General features: G+C 34.2%; 2 protein-coding genes across 3 annotated transcripts in view; one reads left to right on the forward strand and one right to left on the reverse strand.

The window, feature by feature from the left end:
* LOC140440346 (uncharacterized) overlaps positions 1–20,080 on the forward strand; it is a 176,143-nt gene that overhangs the window by 107,837 nt on the left and 48,226 nt on the right. The gene's annotated exons all lie outside the window — the stretch shown is intronic.
* Positions 122–3,880, reverse strand: LOC140438545 (leucine-rich repeat-containing protein 23-like). The gene is made up of 2 exons (XM_072528204.1): positions 2,986–3,880; positions 122–499 (listed from the first exon to the last, which is right to left on the reverse strand). The coding sequence occupies exons 1-2, from the start codon at positions 3,833–3,835 to the stop codon at positions 138–140; spliced, it is 1,212 nt and encodes a 403-aa protein (XP_072384305.1). The 5' UTR covers positions 3,836–3,880; the 3' UTR covers positions 122–137.

Consider the following 20,080-nt stretch of genomic DNA (forward strand, 5'->3'; position numbering starts at 1 on the left):
CTCTTTTAATTAAACCATATGCCAAGTTTTGGTATTTTAGTTTACTTAAGAGAACTTGGCAGTTTATACTGTATTTCTTTATCGAATTATACTATTCATTTCTTTAATTAAAAACTAAAATCCAAATTACTTTATTTTTAATCATTAACACCCAAAAATTCAACAGTTTTCGATTCTAATTTAACATCCGTACCTTCTTCCGTGCCATTTTTTCTAGGATCTTGGGCAATCTCCGCGTCAGTATCCGTAAAGTCTGTAGTATAATCAGTCGTACTAGCAATATCCGTCTCATCCTCGCTACTTTCTTCCCCATATATTTCATCCAACAAGCTTTGTCTCGTCGATTCCACTACTTCGGTTTCTTCTAGACTGACGAAGTCTTTGTTTAACCTGATTAAGTTCGGCAAAATGGCCAAAATTCGTACCCGAATCGTATCTACTTGAGGCCTTGCAGTTTCTTCGTCTATTTCGGTTTTATCCGTTAAGTCGGTCAAAGTGGCTAAAACAGACCAACAATTATTTAAAAGTAATAAATTATCTAGAACCGCTTTCTAGTAAATGTATTAAAGTATATAAAAATGAAATTTACCTAAGAAAAAAATAAGCTACCAAAACGAAAAGTCTAATTATAGATTTAACACTTATATACGTAAATTTATAAATTATTTTATATATTTTAAATTAAGCACCCGGCCTATTACATAGAAATGTTATACGCCTCCATTCGCTTCCGGACTATAACAATCGATTGACTTTGGTACGTCGTAGCACTATAGTCGGTTCGCTATATTTACGCGGGTTTCGGATTAACAAAATTATGCTAATGACTCATTGATAACCAGTTGCAGTAAACGACTTCCCAGAAAATTAGGTAAAAACTGCATTAATGGTCATATTTTAAAATACATTAAAATAACATTAGGGTAGGTATAAATTTGTTACAATATTGCAGTTGAATTGATTCTTTGCCAGTGTTGACATTGTATGTTTGGTGGAAATATTTAAAAATGCCTAGACGTGTGTTAGATGTAGATAGTCTAATTTGTAGTGTACATAAGTATTTTACGGATGAAAAAGAAAATGGCGGTCCTTTAAAATCGGTAATGTCTGTTCAACAACGCGTATGTGATGCTCTAGGAATTAGTGAAACCAAACTAAGAGGAGTATTACAAAATCGCAATAATGAACGGCCGAAAGAAGATCACCGAAAAACTCGCCTATCATTGAAAACGAAAGATATTCCAGATGGAAAAAAATTTAAAATTCGTGATACCATTTATCGAATGCGAGCCAACAAGGAACATGTGACCTTAAATACAATTTTCTCTCGGAATTAAAAGATAGAAAATTTGACGAAATTGGCAGAACAAGTCTATGGCAAGTGATACATAATTTGGGTTTCAAATTTCAAAAGGAGGATAACAGAAAAGCCCTTTATGAAAGAAGTTCTGTTGTGCATAAAAGAATTAACTTTCTAAGAAAATATTCTAAATTAAAAGAAGAAAGGGCAAATTTTATATATTTAGACGAAACATGGATATTTTCTAGAGGTGCAGCCCAGAGAATATGGCAAGATGATAACGTAAAGTCTATCAAACATACTGATGGAGAAGGGAAGCGACACATAATTTTACATGCAGGAGGGAAATCGGGTTTTATAGAAGGTGCTGATTTAATATTTTCATCTAAATCAAAATCAAGTGACTATCACGATAATATGAACACAGAAATGTTTGTAAAATGGTTACATGAAAAACTTCTCCCAGGTTTAAGTGAGCCCAGCGTAATTATTTTAGACAATGCACCTTACCATTCTGAAGTATTAAACAAAAGTCCAACGAATTCTTGGACTGTTAATAAAATTAAAGAATGGTTGACAAAGGAACATATACCATTTACACAACATATTTTAAAATCAGAATTATTACGCTTGGCAAATATCCACGCAAAACCAAAAACCTTTGTTGTGGATCAGATTATTGAAAGTTACGGTCATCAAGTTTTACGTCTGCCACCGTATTATTGCCAGTTTAATCCCATCGAATATATATGGGGAATAGCAAAACAATATTATGATAACCATATTGGGCCTAACGGTTATAGCGACGACGCAGTTCGGGAAACTTGGCGAAAGGCACTTTCAATTGTAACTCCAGAAGTGTGGTGCAACTGTATATTCAAGTGCGAGAAACTAATAGAAGATTGGTGGACTCGTGAAAATAAAATAAACGAAATAAGTCCAATCATAATAACAATTAATGGTGATGACAGTGATGATGATGACGATTCTGATATTTTTGATGATAATGACTGATTTTCATTTTTGTTGGCAAGTTAAATTTTTTTATTTTTCATTAGAAATTTCATTAATGAAGTAATTCTCCTTATTATACTGTCAATTATATAAAAGATTTTCCATTATTATTTAATTAAAAAAAGTTATGGATTATTTTTCATTTCATTTGACCAGTTGATATTTCCCCAAAGAGCAGGTAATTAAAACTGGGTACTTACAATAAAATTTTTAATCCGAAACCCGCGTAAATATAGCGAACCGACTATACTTGTTGGCTCGTAGTTCGGAAAAATTGCCTTTTTGCGCTAAGTTACTGCTGAAAAATTATCTACTGCAAATTATGCTCGTAGTGGTTGTTAAATGACGTATCGTGCGTGAAGAGATTCTTTTTGTCACAAAATTAGCCAAATCAAATTAGTGTTAAAGAAAAATGAAGTATTGGCTTAAAGGGTTGCAATAAAAATAAAATCATCCACAGATGGTTTTCGAGTGGTTCGCTTGGATAATGCGTCAAATTCAAATCAAGGTGATATTATTATGACGGCGTTAACTTAGCAGCGTCAATTGGACATGTTGTCTTAATTAATTAGAAAAATAAGACAATAAACATTGAAACGTGGCAGCTAGTTTACCATATATACTCGTACATCCAAATATTTTTAATTTCCCAGTAATAAAGCAATATTTACCTGTCATCTCTCCTCTATATTCGCTACCAACGCGACCTTTCCTATAAAATGGATTTTCCAACACAATTAATGTCTCCAATTTCGGTAAACACTTCAATTTCCTCAACTGTCTTAATTTATTGATCTTATTGCCCCTCAAATTGAGATAAGAAAGGTTTTCCAACTCTTCGTTAAAGCCCGAGAGTTTTCTTATGTTATTATCCCTTAAATGTAGGTATTTCAAGTACCTCAAACGAGTCAAATCCGTATTTATCCTGCTTATCTTATTTTTGCCCATAAAGAGTCGTTCTAGATTCTTCGGGTAAATACCGGAGGTATCCAACAGATGATTTGAACTTAGCACCAGTTCCTTGAGGTTTTCCAAACGGTCTGGATCAAACTGTACGGTGTAAATATAGTTGTCAGCTAGTTCCAGCGTCTCAAGTATTGGTTGAGATATATCACCAGTTTCTCTGACAAAATTTTTGTTCAAAATGAGTACTTGTAGGTAGTGCATGGTACTAAAACACGCAGATTCGACCTTGTTGTTAGTAGCTCTAATGTAAATCAAGAAAGGCAATTGTGTTAATACTTGCAATGCTTCTGTAGTCAAATAGTTTCCGCTCACATCTACAAATTGCAAATGGCTAAAATTTACTATTACCGATATGTCTGTCAGTTTCTTATCTGTAGCTGAAAGCATTAAATATGCAAATCTTACGGCGCTCTCATCCTTTCCCAAAGTAGTTAGACATCTAGAAGCTTCTTCGAACGATAGTTTATTTTCTACGATTTGTTCGACGTAGAATTGTGGTATCGGTTCTACATCTTGGGCGAATATGGCGATACCTTCACCAGGCACCTCTTCCATTAGTGTGTGTTGATATTTATTAATTTGACAGATAGATCTTTACGTTTTGACAGATACATAGTTTATGCTTGATCTTCTGTATTTCTCTATTGTCTTTTCCTTTAAGGTACGTAGCCCATTTCTATTAAGCAGTTTATGCTTTGATTTTGACGTTCTAAATTTGTAAATTTTCTCTATTCTAGTTCGTCTTTTAACAGTTTTTACATTGTCGATACAAAACCAAAGACAGACTCTAATAAATGTAAATGCACTGTACTTGGTGGTACACCTAGACTTGTTACCATCATTTAGTAGCAACAAAATCTCATGAGTAATTCCGAAAATGGTAAATATATTACCATACTCGATTTGGTAATGCATGATAGTACGATTTTTATAGCAGAAGATTACGGTCTCTATGCAGGACTGTTCAAAGTAAAAATCAAAATACTGTGACGTTCTTCTGTGGGTTCAGGAATTAAGTTTACTTTAAATAACAAATATCTTATTAATAATTTTAAATACACTAATATTTATCGCTGATAATAATATGAGTATCGCTTACAAAAACACAGAGAAAAAATCCAGAGTTCTAGCGAAGGTACGAATGCCGAATCAGCACTTTAACACGAGATTCCAGAAAAATACAGATAAGGAGTTCGAGAACTTTGCTGACAAAGTTGTTAATTCGACTTCTAGAATTACTGTTACGCAAGAGTCGCAATTAGAGCATTGTTACTTATAACATCGCCCTCTTCTTTCAGGCTGTTTGCCCCTAACAGTACCTAAGTTGACCAAGTCGGTGGATTCTGCCCTTCATAAGGACAGTCTCTCCAGGTGGACGACCTTCAGCTTACTTCGTTGCGTCAGTTGCACCCTGTATACAAGATCTTTTATCTTCTTAGTAATCAGGTACGGTCCTTCTCAGGGCCGCTGCAATTTAGAACTTAGAGCTTTCTTTCTGGTTGGTTGGTAGAGCCAAACTGAATCACCTTCCTTGAAACTAACAGGAGTGGATTTCTGATCGAACCTAACCTTCATCCGGTCACTGGTGAGTTGTAGCTGTATCCTTGTAGTTGTATCCTTTAGGAAGCTGACATACTCGGCAAGTGTCTCTTGGTCCGTCTCTCTGTCTGGTAGATTGCCATGTAGGAAATCGATGGGAAGCTTCATCTCTCGACCAGTCAAAGAGACTCCAGTTTGTCCCAGTCTCTCTCATTTTCATGCACAAACAGGGACAGACAGTTGTTAATGGTCCAGTTATGTCTTTCTATCGTGCCGTCGGACTGAGGAGGAAGCGGTGTCGTTCTGGTCTTCTTAATTCGCAGCAAAGCCATCATGTGGGAAACTACATTCTCAAGCAGGACCTTACCAACTGTGATTGCTTCTTGGTTGGGTAGTACATCTACTTCTGGCCATTTAAAAAAATAGTCCATAGCAACCATCAAACACTGGTTTCCTGATGTTACTGGAAATGGTCCCAGTAACTCGTTCCCATGATGTCCCGGTGATGTATTGTTGGAGTCTTCCCCTAAGTCCCGTTTTGGGTCTCTTCTTGGATACACAGGTCGCATCATTTGTTCATGACGTATCATGGAGTTCTACAGTACGTCCTTAACACAAAACCTTGGAAGAACAACTTGGGGCACTGTTCTTGTTCCATCTAGACTCCTACTAAGGGAAATAGCCCTTCTTTGCTTGCCCATACTTGGCAATCTACTGCCACTGTGGCCTAGCTCCGTTTTCCATTCACTAACTGATTATTTTTCAATGGTCTTCTCGAGAGACCGTCGGCATTTTCATGACTCCTTTCCGCTCGGTGGCGAGTTTTAAAATCATATGTCTGTAGTTTTTCCAGCCATCGAGCTATCTGGCCTTCGGGTGTCTTGAAATTGAGGAGCCATTAAATGCGGAATGTTCGGTTCGTATTAAGAATCTTCTGCCATAGAGGAACGAATGGTAGTGTTCTACTGCTAGTGACGACCTCCAATAACTCCTTTCTGGTGACACAGTAGTTTCTTTCTGCTTTTATCAGATTTTTACTGAAGTATCCTATGACGTGTTCCTCATTCTCTTGCACTTGGGAAAGTACCGCCCCGATACCATTTTGAAAAGTATCTGTATCAAGCACGAAGAAACCCTGTTCTTTTGGATATGCCAGGATTGGAACCGTTATCAATTTATGCTTAAGTGTGGTGAAGGCAAGCTGGTAGCCGTGTGTCCAGTCAAATCACAGCTTCCTCTCTATCAGGTAATGGAAAGGTTTGGCAATTTTTCCAAAATTTTTCACGAAGCGATCATAGTACCTGCAAAGGCCAAGGAAGCTTCGGATATAGTGTTTGTTTCTTGGTGTGGGCCATGCTTGTATTGCCTTTAGTTTTTACGGATCTCCTGCAACTCCTGAGGATGAAATTACATGTCCAAGGAAACTATTTCTTAGAAGAGTTCGTACTTCTTGGCATTTACTTGTAGGTGAGCGTTCCTAAGCCTGGTGAAAATTTCTTTCAAATTGGTAGAGCTCATTTCCAGTAGAAAATGCTGTCTTCAGGATGAACTGCAACTGGCCAAATGCCAGTCGATCCCGCCAAGGCGCTAAGGGTGTCGTCAATAGGGGCAGCGGGCAGTTGTCTTTTTTAGTGACATAGAACCTTGTGGAACCATATTTCTTGGTACTTGTCTTATGAGGTTATAGTTGTCAATGTTTATCCGGTATTGGACTAAGTCAGTGCGGTAAAATATTTTCCTTTAAAGATGATCTCACTTTCGTTTTTGATGAACTCTTTTGCTTTTTGGTACTCATCTTCGAATAGATGGCCCCATGACTTCTTTAGATTTTCCAACAGCTCTTTGTAAAATTGGTGTGCACTGCTGACTATTGGCACGTTTTCTTCTATTCTGGTCACTCTTACAACAGGCTTACATATTCCAAGTACTTGGCCCGTTTTGAATGTGATCTTGTTGTCATTTGGGTTGGCCACTCTGACTGGAACGGTCTTCTTATCCCAATCTACCAAACATCTGGCCGTAATGACCCCCTCATGGCCCTGCTCTTCTGGTTATAATAACATGGCTCCCAAACCACCAGACCATCAATTTGTGCGACCACAATCTTTTCGCTTTTTGTGTGACATATTTTTTCTTAAGCACTACGCTATTGTCAATTGCCCTTTTGAATTAGGACTATTAGCATTTTTTTCAAAAAGTGTTTAGTGAAAAGGTCTCTTCGCATGCTGATCGACTAAAAATTTTCTATCAGAAGAAATCTGAAACAAAAAGCCAAAGTTTCACACGTTTTTAATGAAACATGCGTTGACAATGGCTTGCACTGGTCTTAAAATGAAAATAGTTACAATTTTACAATAAGGCTTGACAAAGTACTTTTCCTTTATTCATCTTGTATTTAGGATATGGCTGAAATTAACGAAGTCACGGGTTACGTAATAAAATTACACTATAAATGCACTTTTGAAAATTTGCCTCAACACATACGTTTACTCTGTTTGACACGAAAACTATAAATAAAACTAATGTAAATTTCGGAAATTCATACAGCAACTTATTCCTAAAAGCTTTACCGACACTTCCGTCCGATACAAAAAACTGAAAGTGTTTGTGTATGTTTCATTTTGTTTGTATATTAAGGTTAGGGTAGGATTAGCAGGTACGCCAAAAACGATTCAAAGAAACAGGTTTTATTACTCGGGGAATTTGAATGAACAATTTCGAGAAAAGGTTGACATATTCAGAAAATATTGGCATTATACATTTTTTTGTTGTAAAAATTTACAGATCTATGCAATTTCTTGTAAAAATATGAAATTTGTGAAAAATATGCCAGATATGCAAAAAATGCATTTTGTATATTTTTTGGTCACTAATAATAATACTACTACTGCTTAACATTTAATATGACTACAACAATAATAGGATACGAATCACAAAATATCAGAGTTGCAGAGTTTGCCTTAGGGCAAAAGATACAAGCAGAAGAAGCATTAGTGAGTATGCAACAATTTTAATCCGAGCACTTTCATTTCTTTGCCGTTTTCTATAATTTCTTTAATACTACATAATCATACACCTGTTTTTTTGTTTGTTGCTTGTCTGTGAATCAGACTACGACGACATATCCAGCAGCTAATTAAACGGAACTGCTTGTACATAATTTCCTTATATAATTATGTACATTATTTGTGCTGTAAAATAAGTATTGTTCACTACTTCAGCGTGTCTTTGGCACGTGATGATAGCTTATGAATTTAACGAGTGCGGAGCAAGTAGGCTGAATAAATGATAATGGAAAATGATGGCTTGCTGATTCACAGTTAAAGACAAGAAATATCAGAACGAATTCACGACGAAAAGTATAACATATATAAGAATCTGACTTTATTAACAACGTTGATTTTTCATTTGTCGCTCGCATGGTTGACCGGGATAAAAACACGCCCACGTCTTCGTGAGTAGTTTAGGAGGTACATGATCCAAGCCACACGTTTTTAAATACCTTCTTAATATCCGTTTTCTGGTACGATGAATCATTGAGTAGCATTCCAAATAATACTTGATCAGTAGCAGCTATTTGCACAGTTGTGATAAGTTTGAGTGATAATTCATAAACCAAACCAAAGTAAACAAAAAATTTAAAGTAATATTTCTAGTAAGGTATTAATGATATCGCTTTTATTCCAATTTGTGTGGGAGTGTATCTAATCCTCTTAATTAGTGTTGATTTATATAGGTGTGTTTAATTTTTTACTTTATAATACAAATATATTACTGATTTTTTATTTTAAAACAAATGGAATCACCACTACCGTCGATTCCCTTCATCTTCTACCTTCTGATAGAATCGTAAGGTCTTGTTCCACGTCATCAGTCAATCTTCTACGTGACCATCCTCTACTCCTTCTACCCTCTAGGTTTGAGAATGTCATCATCATCATTCTGTTTTTACAACCCTGCATGGGTCCTAGTCTTCTCAAGAATTTCTCTCTCAACTTCAATTCAACTTTTTCAAGAGTTACTTCTGTTAAGTTTACCAACTGATTTGGTATTCCTAGCTCTTTCATTGCTTTGAACATTTCTTTTCTACTCACAGAGTCGTAGGCTGCTTTGTATTCTATAAATATGCGATGAGTATCAATGCCATATTTAAGTGTTTTTTTTAAAATTTGTTTCGGGGTTGCAATCTGATGAATTGTAGATTTACCCCCTCTGAAACCAGCCTGGTATTTTCCTACTATCCGTTCTGTATATGGTGCCATACGGTGACATAGTACTGTGGACAATATATACGCTGCATTTAGAAGCGTAATTCCTCTGTGGTTAGAGCATTCAAAGATATCTCCTTTTTTGTGTATGGTGCAAAATATTCCAATCATGGCCACCTTCTTTATATAGTTCAGCTAGGAGATTATCTATTCCGGGTGATTTGTTTCTGGCTAGTTTTTTAACTGCATCTTTAACTTCAAGAATCGTTGGTGGTTCCCCTCCCCTTTCGTCTGTCTTACCTCATCTCTTTTATTTTCCAGGATTTCTTCTTCGTCCTCTACATTAAAATGCCTGGTTAAAGTATTACCCATCTATTCAATAAGCTTTCTTTGTTGTTTATAGGTTTCTGTCAATATCTGGATCTGTGTATAGGTGGTATAATTAAAAAGTTATATCTTCGACGTCAGAAAACATTTTCATTTACGGATCCAAAAATTTTTCGAAGTAGTTTTCTCTCAAAGATACTGTTGTAAAACAAGTTATATTAATATTAGTTCAGATCCCCCGTACTCTGTTCCGGGTAAAATTGATTTGCTTCTAGCTCATGACATCTATAGCGAAATATTGGCTGATGGAAACATATGTTTAGGAAAAAATATTCACATTCTTTAGAATTCCTTATAGATTATGTTATTGTTGGTGCACTTCCCCTTCATGTCTTTCATCGGAGTTTAAAGTTAGCTATTTCTCGGTCAAATGTGTCTCTCTTTGTTCAGTCCGAATTAGAAAAGAATAATTTAGGCAAATTGATGCAACAATTTTTCGAAATTGAAACAGTTCCCCACGTTAGTAAATTAACCTTCGATGAGGAATTGGTTGAACAGATATTTAATAAAAACCACCCTTATTTTACCTTCGGGGCGCTTTCAAGTAAATCTTCCAGTTGTCTGCGAAAATGCCCATAAAAAATTAGGTGACTATGTCTTTCATTATTAAATATCTTCTAGAACATGCTAGAATAGTCCTTCTCTCTCTGACTAGTGGAAATTTAGAAAATAAATATTTTTACCCGCATTACTGCAAAACAAAGGTTGTTTTCAAAACATGGTTAAATGTTCAATGCTTTAGTAGTTTCTCACTCAATGATATCCTACTCAGATGTCTTACCCTTCAATTGGAACTTTTTGACATTTTGCTGCACTTTCGATTATATTTCTTTGTTTTCACAACTCATATACAAAAGATGTACAGACTGGTTAAAATCAATCCTGATCAAACCTTTCTGTTAAATATACTTTGACGTGACGCCTTGGAAAAAGATATTGAGTGCCTCGAACTGCAAGCAGTCATATTAGGGAACTAAAAGCGCCAGTTTTCAGAGTACTCGCCGTTTAATGGAACTGGCAAATATTCATCAAACTGAACATCCCCTGGCCAGTGATGCTCTTCAAAATAGTTGCTATATTGATGACATTCTCTACGGCGCTAATGGTGAACAAACTCTCCTCCAAGCTTATAAGGAAATAACTAGTTTGCTTGGAACAGCATTTCTCTACATAAATGGTGTTCTAACTCTAACTGGTTTCTAAAAAATATTTCTTCTCTTTCTTTGAACTCGTCTTATTTCTACGTTTTGTTAGCAGTCTCTCCCATTTTAAGGACTTATACCTAGATGTCTCTTTTTAAGTCAAGAAATCGCTGGTGTTAAGATTCACTCATTTTCGGATACAAGTTTAAAGGCTTATGGAGCTTGTATCTACTAACGGTGACTTATAAATCAGAACAGGTGTCTTGTTACCTTCTAGCATCTAAGAGCCGCGTTGCAACGCTAAAAATCTTGATCCTCCCAAGATTGGAACTCATGAGTGCGCTATTTTGTAATAATATCACCGTAGAGGTTGTTGACATTATTAAAGAAAAATTATCTTTATTAGACTCTATAAATATGTGGTCGGATTCAGAAATTGTTCTTGCTTGGCTTCGTTCACATCCTTCTCGTTGGACCCAATTTATAGCAAATAGGGGTGCACAAATTCTAGATAATTCCCCTAACGCTCACTGGAGGCCCGTACGATCTAAAGAGAATCCTGCCGAGAATACTGACTCTCATGAAATTATTGTCTTCGTCTAAACACTTCAGGCCAATTACCTTGCCAACTGCCCTCACAATTGGCCCAAAATTCAGTTGTCTCCGGGAGTAGACTGAGGACAATGAGCTGCGCCCAGTGAGCCTCCCCACCACTCGAAATCTCAATTGTCGCGACAATTGGCGCCGTGTGAACGGTGTAGGCTAGTAGTGCTGTCTTGTTTTTTGCCAGTTCCCTCACCGGCCACCACAGATGACGAGCAGTCGGCCATGTTTGAGCTGTCTACTGCCATGGCAATAGTTAGCCCCATATAAACATCTTATCGTTCAACTGGACTGGCCTCCGACAATCCGCAACCACGTGATGATAATTGTCCAATGACAATTGTCTCGCCAATTGTGATCGTGTAAACGCGGCTTTAAGGTTTTATGGTTCTTCATTTTTAAATTAATTTCAGTTGGATTTATTGAAATACAACGCAATAGGTTATACCTCCAAATTGCCTGAAGAAAGGGAAGTTATTCTTCACGCTCGAAATGATCAAATAGATTTTTTGACCTCACTTTCTAATAGGTTCTCCAATGTTTCAAAGTTTGTAAGAACTTTAGCCTTTATGATTAGATTTGTTAATCCTAAACCGCTTTCTCGCAAGTTAAACTGATACCCTTGAAGTCAACGAACTTCGAAACTTATTAAGATGCTCCAGTATTTTTACTTCTCTATTGAGATTGCTGTGATTAAGTAAGGTAAAACTCTATCTAATAAGTGTCTTTTACCCCTAAATCTCTTCTTGGATGATAATCAAATGCTCTGAGTGGAAGGCCCCCTTGGAAATCAAAGGTATCCTCTTGTGCTTCCCTCAAAAAATCGCGTAGTCCGTCTCATTCTCCACAAAGAACATGTCAGACTGTCACTCAGGTTCTCAAAATACTCTGTCCCAAATTCGTCTCAAATATTGGCCTTTAAATGGACTAAGAGAAGTCAAAAAGATCATTCACCAATGTACGGTTTGTTTCGTTTCGTGTCAAACCCGCTACCCAGATTATGGCAGATTTACCAAAAGAACGTTTAAACTCCTCTCGAGTGTCAGATTAGATTTCCTGGATAGAAAACAGTTTGTTTTGTACGTTCTAATGAGTTACTTAATTTATTTAATTTGAGACAGACCCACTTCTTACCAGGAAATGATCAGACCCACATATAGCTCCACGTTTCACGATGACATTTAAATTATATAATCAATTATAATAGTTTAGGTATTTTGTGGGTTGTATCTATGTATGTATACTTATGAAAGTCTGATTTATCTTGGAATACACAGTAAATTATTTTTGCAGGATTTTCTGATAAATCTTTAACATGCTTACGTTTGCTAAGACTATTATAACAACTGGATTTTTTTATTATGGTAATACTCTTTAACATGTTTTGCTCAGTTATATTCTATATTACCTAAACTTACGCCTTACAGTCTATTCGCTACATTTTAAATATGGCTTTGGCTGGTAACAAACCCAATGTAACTAGTGCGACGACTATGTCTACATCCTTTATTCAGTACAACTCATTCAAGATGTCACCAGTAATTATACGGGTAATGCTATCATTAATAGAGACTGTTTGTTACTTTACAGCCTGTTTCTATTTGTTATTCACATAAACGTGGACTTCATGGATAGTGAGTATCACAAGAACATATGTTTTAAACCGATTGTTTGATTTTTTTTAGAAAACCGGTTGTATGTTAGAAAACTTTGAGAGTTTGTCGTTTAATTGTTTGATAATAATTTACGTAATTATTTTTCCTTTTTGACAGTATCTATAATATGTTTGACTGTAAAATAATGACTGAATAAATTGAAAAGAAAAGTACTTTAAAAGTGTTTAAAAGCATTTAATTCCTAGTTCTGCTTGTAATTCGATTAGTTCTATTTATTATATCCGATTCTTAGTTTCGCTGCAGAGCTATGCTATGATACAATACAATACAATATAATAACTGTTGTTGATTCCCAACCACAAAGACTCTTCTGGTACAGATATGTAGATGATATTTTAACTTTCATAGAAGACCCACCTACAGAACTATACAACATTATGTCATTGATTATTAACTTACCTACAAATTACTTTGCATACAAACCATCCCTTTCAACATAGATGACATCTATTTAATGTTATGTTCACAGACTTCTTTACATTCCTATGTCACAAGACGATTATAATAAAGAAATTTTAATTATTAAACAAATAGCAGTTAACAGTGGTTTCCCTGCTTCTACTGTAAGGCCATTAGAAGGTCAATAGTCAAAAAGACATTTAATCAGGCCTTTAACTTAGAAGACAAACTCAACATTACATCTATTTACAGATTCTTATCCTACTTAGGGCCAATTTCTGAAAAATGATCAAGAATATTTTGTAATAAGGTCACTAACATCTCTTTCAAAACCAAAAACAACATAAAGTCCATCTTTAGCAAAACCACAGAAAAAATCGACGAACTAAATAAAAGTGGTATTATAATCTGTCTTGGGGGGATTGTAACATGACATATGGGAAGAACAATGAGAACCCTTTCTCAGAGAATCAAAGAACATCTTAATAACACATATAAATCAAACTTTGGCCATCACATCAAATTTAATTATCATTCCTTTTCTCCTTCAGAAAATATTAAAATTTTGCATAACATTCCAAATAAACATTTCAGACAAAAATGGACCTTTTAGAAGATCTTGGAAATATCGAAAGAAATGAAATTGAATCCTGATTGTTGCTTAAACACACAAATCAATCTCAAATTAACAATAAACCTCTTTTTGAATTATTGTGGGAGACTTTAGATGAAGAAGAGTGACCTCATGCAATCTAAAACTAATTTTTCTTTTATTTAACTTGCATTATTTCTTTATAACACTTTTGTAATCAATCATTTGACAGATTTTTCTTTAAAACAAGACATTTTCAAGTTATTTTTACATTTTTCGATACTAGGTAGAGACTATTTTTTAGTCTACTTAAGTAAGTATTCAAATAGAAACATTACAATCGTTTCTTCTTAAAAAAACACCCCTCAATCTATTATTTGAATTATTGTTTTTGGGGATAACTTGCCAATTGACCTTTTTGACCTTCAGTCAATTTCGACATATATGCAATAATTACTATTTAAATGGGAATAAGCCACAATTAAAGGTTAAAGTACGTTTATTGACGTTTCAATTTCCACTTCGGAAATCGTTCTCAAAATACAAACATTAGTAAATTAAACAAATTTGTTTTTTTTGTGACTTAGTGAAAAAAATTCTTCTAATAATTTAATTTTATCTGACTCATCTATATTGACAATTCAGACATACATCATACATTTTAAAGTAGACGACTTTAAAATAATATTGCCAATATTGTTGAGTTGCGTTCCTGGGACGACTTTACTTATAAGATAGTTCATTCGATTACATGAAATCAACTTTAACTTGAGAATATCCGTCAGAAAAGATCATAGCATGTAATTCGTCTTGAAAAAGACAAACACATGCCATGATGACAGTAAAATTCTCCTGTTAGTGATTTTATAGTAAATTATGAGGGAAAAACCAGGAAAAAACCTCATAATACTATCCCGACATGGTAAGTATTTGGTCGTGCATTTAATTTACTTTCAATAAACACTAAATTCTGATTTTGTATGTTTGTTATTCAAAAAACATAAATGATGTATCCTCTATATGTTACTGACTTACCAATACTGGTATTTTCCTCTTAATATTTTCCTCTTTCAATATGGGTAACCAGATCCTACTACATTCTATCGAGGAATTCGCGACACAATTGGTCTCATTCAGCATAATTAGAGCCGCTTCTTTGATTTTTCTCTTTTTACCATCCGTTTCTTTTAGGACTATATTTGAATCATTCCATTGAACCCTATGTTCATTATCCCATGCGTGTTTACATATTTGAGATCTATCAAATTCTCTATTTTTAATATAGGATTGATGTTCACTTATTCTAACATTTAATGGCCTTGATGTTTCACCTAAATAAAACTGATCGAATTCACAAGGTATTTTATAAATGCAATTCTTTGTCCTTTCTTGTTCATTGTTAGGTTTGGTTTTGGACAAAATAGATCTCAACGTGTTTGTTGTTTTGAATGTTGAATTTATTGCTTTTCCGATAAAAGAAATTTTCCTACGTATGCAATAGGACTTTTCATCATAAAATATTGTTGTCAGCCATTTTTTTTTTTCGAGCAGAAGTTTTCTAACAAACATGTTAGGTTAGTAATATAAGTAACAATAAAGTGCATGTGAAAGATAAAAAATATCAAAGAAAGTATAGTTATTGAAAAAAAAGACAATCATTTAAAGACAATACATATTATTTTATAAATTTTCTAAACCGTTCATTTCTTTATAAACAATGTTATTTCTTTATTACAAAATATTTAATATTTTTGTATAAACCAGTACGTATGATGTATAATATATATTATACGTCATTGTCGAATCTGTCTGTACGAAAAACATGGCAGCTGATGAAAACCCCTATACAATCATTCAAACTAAGGTTTATGTAATTTATTTTAGAGAGTCATTGAAACATTTTACTTTTCATTTTAAATTTCAATGTTTCAACAATTTTACAATTTTGAATAATGTTAATTTCCTAATTATGACGCTTGTCAGTTATCATTTTCTAAAAAAGCATTTAAAAGGCAACATAGGATTCTAATCAGTCTGCCTGTCGGCTTATATCTCTCGAGATGGATGGTATGGGTTTAACCCATAGCATAACCAAACTTTTAATCTGTTTTTGAGATGTCTTTTTAAGAACTTTTTCAGCGCTAAGAAAGCGTTCAGCTAGGAATTAAATGCTTTACACAATTATCAAATATTCATTTGTCATAAGTGTGTACAAAACATATCAGTTTTGTGCAACTTTTTACAAAGTTTTTAATTTAACATAATTAACATCGTACTTGAAAATAATCATACTAATTGAACACTTTTTAATAAATGACAAGTGAAAGTGGTTCAATTTATCGTAAAACGATCTTTTTAATCCAACCTTTTCTGTAAGGACGCCAATGAGTTTCGTCTTGTCCACATATCATTCACCTACATATTTCAATTAGGTAAATTGTTAGATAATTGGGCGGCATGGCATACCTACTATAACTCCTATGTGGGCGGTCGGTATTTGACATTAATTTTATATAGGTACTTTATCAATTTCGGCAGGATGATTTAACTGTTTTTTATCTCAATCAAATTGGCCGTGGATGTATAATAATCTTCCGACTGCAATTATTGTTGTTTGTGCTTTGTGGTTTATTGATGAGGGAGTTGAAGATTCATTACAGTTACGATGTGGATGTGGATATTGTTATGCTTGACGTACATATACGTTATACAGTATTTTATATACCTATATAGTAATTTTCTTATAATTGCCTGTATGTAATTTGTCTGTCATACACCACAAGGGAGGTAGTCTCACCTAACATCTATGTACAGTAGATTCGCCGGATCTTTGCACATTGTCATCATGCTATTATAGGTTTGTATCATCATGCTATTATACAGGGTGAGTCATGAGGAACTTTACATACTTCTACCATATGTAGAGTCCCACAGGGACCATATCATGTGGCCACTAAAAAATGTCAACTCCTCTTCTTTATTAATTAACAGGGTGATTTGTGTAATTGACCATTTATTTCATTTTACTGTAATGTTTATACGGCTCATTTGATTTTTTTAATTTTTGCATGATACAGTACACTACTATCAAGCATTCGACTGGTATTAGCTAAACTAAAAAATTCTAGGACTGGCTTTGGAAAAATTAATTTAGGGATTCGTATTAAATATTAAACCCTGTATAATTTTTTTTTAAAATGCAATAAGTGATTTTCAAACTACATAAATAGCCAATGAAAACGACATATGCGACAATGTTGTCGCACTTTTATTAAATTTTTAGTAAACGATCAAATCTTACCAAAAATAGAACAACCATAATGAAGTATCAAAATATAAGGTATTAATTTAAACAAATGTAATAAATTTCAAACATTTTAATTAAAATGAGTTCCTACAACATAATCTAATACGTAGAAAATTAACATCTTTAGTGTCACTTTGTATTATCTCTACGATAGAATCAATTGTTTTTCAATTTTAAATTTTTACTCATAGATCGTATTGGGGCATTATTTTCGATAAATAATAAATTAAATTGATTAAAAAGTCAAACTTCTTGTATGTGTTAGTTTTTGTTGATTGTAAATGATTAAAATTTTATGTCAAATAATAATACATTGCATCAACTGTACTAAATAAAAATAAATCTAAAAAAGTTTAAAATGAAGGTTGGCGTTGACCGTTTGACGTTTCTTGATATTTTATACCCATTGTCATTATTGTCATTATCAATTATTATTTATGTGTACAAGAATACATATTTCTTCTGTCATATCTACGTTAAGTACATTGTGTTAGTTTTGGTAGAGCTTTTGTTACTTTCGTTCAAAATGCCACATCAGTTTTCGACCACAGAATATGCAGACATAATATTTGTTTATGGATTCTGTAATGGGAATGGTAGGGCTGCTAGTAGAGAATATCGCAGGAGATTTCCTAATCGTCGAACTCCCAGTCATCCAACATTTTGGTCAGTTTTTAATTATTTGCGAGAAAATGGCACTTTTCCTAGTGGAACAACAGAGCGACATGTAGATGAAGCGCAGGAAGATGACATTATGGACGCCGTTACTATGAACCCTACAATAAGCACTAGACAAGTAAGTCGAAAACTCAATGTTACTCAATCAAAAGTAAGTAGAGTCTTACAAAAAAATAATCTATACCCATATCACATTCAAATGGTTCAGCGACTACATGCTGGAGATGAGATCGATAGGTTGGAATTTTGTAGATGGATTAACAATAATCGACCAACGCTATACAGGACACTATTTACAGATGAAGCCCAATTTACCAGAGACGGGATAAATAATTCACGAAATTCACATGTGTGGGCAGAAGAAAATCCCCATGCTATTCGAGAACGTCGTTCTCAGTTAAGGTTTTCGGTTAACGTGTGAATTGGTGTCATAAATAACTAATTAGTAGGTCCTCACTTTTTTGATGGTCCTTTAACAGGGCAGGTCTATTTGAACTTTCTACAAAATATTTTGCCGAATTTGCTTGCCAACGCGAACGTTGCTATCCGAGGGATGTATTTTCAGCATGATGGGGCAACCCCACACTTTTTACATCTCAATAATGTTTATGGCAACAGGTGGATAGGACGTGGAGGTCCTATTTCATGGCCTTCAAGATCCCCTGATTTCAATCCCGTTGATTACCATATGTGGGGACGATTGAAGTAACTTGTTTACGCAGTGAATATTAATAACCGACAACAATTAATTGATAGAATTATACATTGTTGTAATACTATTAGAAACGATCCCCAGAGTATCCGTAATTCAATACGTCAATTAACAATTCGGCAACAAAAATGTGTACAGGCTGCAGGGTTCCATTTCGAAAATCTATTTTGAATTATTTTTATTTTGTTACCATTATTGTATCTTTTCCAGTTCTAATTTATGGGTTTATCATAACTATGTACATATTTTTAGTTTTTTTTTTTTTAATTGTTCTTTGTTATTGTTAGTAGTTACTGTTTTTTGTTGTGCAGTGACTCAGTTTATCATTTCAATGAAAATGTTTGAAATTTATAACATTTGTTTAAATTAATTACCTTATAATTTGATACTTCATTATGGTTGTTCTATTTTTGGTAAGATTTGATCGTTCACTAAAAATTTAATAAAAGTGCGACAACATTGTCGCATATGTCGTTTTCATTGGCTATTTATGTAGTTTGAAAATCACTTATTGCATTTTAAAAAAAATATATACAGGGTGTAATATTTAATACGAATCTCTAAATTAATTTTTCCAAAGCCAGTCCTGGAATTTTTTAGTTTAGCTAATACCAGTCGAATGCTTGATAGTAGTGTACTGTATCATGCAAAAATTAAAAAAATCAAATGAGCCGTATAAACACTACAGTAAAATGAAATAAATGGTCAATTACACACATCACCCTGTTAATTAATAAAGAAGAGGAGTTGACATTTTTTAGTGGCCACATGATATGCTCCCTGAGGGACTCTACATATGGTAGAAGTATGTAAAGTTCCTCATAACTCACCCTGTATATTATAAGTTTGTTGTGTTTTAATGTTAAGTAGTATTACAGTTTTCATAATATCACAAACCTACAAATTTTTTTGTTAGTATGAACTTCACCCTTGTTGTTTTTAATTCTAATTTAATTTTACTTATCTACATTCATCATTCGTAGTCTGTATTCATTCACACTACGAAATGCCACACGTTTTATTTTTATTGAGAACTCATCGGGTAGTATTAGAAGTGAAGATTGATTCGGATAATAAAAATAAAAAAATAAAAATAAAAACATTTATTGCCGTAATAAAATTTAATATTTCACACTTAATATATTATTTCAAACGTAAGATATTTTAGTCTTCTTTCTGCTGATGTACCGTATCTGCACCATCTACTGTCTGAACCGCATCCTCTTCGGGTGTCTGATTGTTCCTGTCATTGAATTCTTGGCATCTTTTTCTGTAGACACTTATTTTGGCATCGTACCTACTTTCCTGATTGGTCGTTTTCAGCAACCACCTGGCTAGACCCTGATCAGATGGTCGGTTAATCTCTGTTTATTTTTGTCCATCCTCTGTATGCGATTTCTAGCGAGGATGCCCATGGTCTTAAGGAGTATTCTTGTGGCTTGATGGAAGAAGTACCTTGTCCTGTTCTTAGTCACCTCACCTTCCTCAGGGTGTGTACTGGAGACTTTTGCTGATGTTTACACTCGTAATTCTGTCTTACCATGTCGACTCATCGTC

This window comes from Diabrotica undecimpunctata, chromosome 4 (assembly GCF_040954645.1).
Source record: "Diabrotica undecimpunctata isolate CICGRU chromosome 4, icDiaUnde3, whole genome shotgun sequence".
NCBI classification, from domain to species: Eukaryota; Metazoa; Arthropoda; class Insecta; order Coleoptera; family Chrysomelidae; genus Diabrotica; species Diabrotica undecimpunctata.

Bases quoted from the DNA above. Each gene is read 5' to 3' on its own strand.
- LOC140438545 (XM_072528204.1), bottom strand. From the start codon at position 3,835: ATGGAAGAGGTGCCTGGTGAAGGTATCGCCATATTCGCCCAAGATGTA. The intron at 500-2,985 runs GTAAATATTGCT...GGTCTGTTTTAG, and splicing joins ATATAGAGGAGAGATGACAG to CCACTTTGACCGACTTAACG.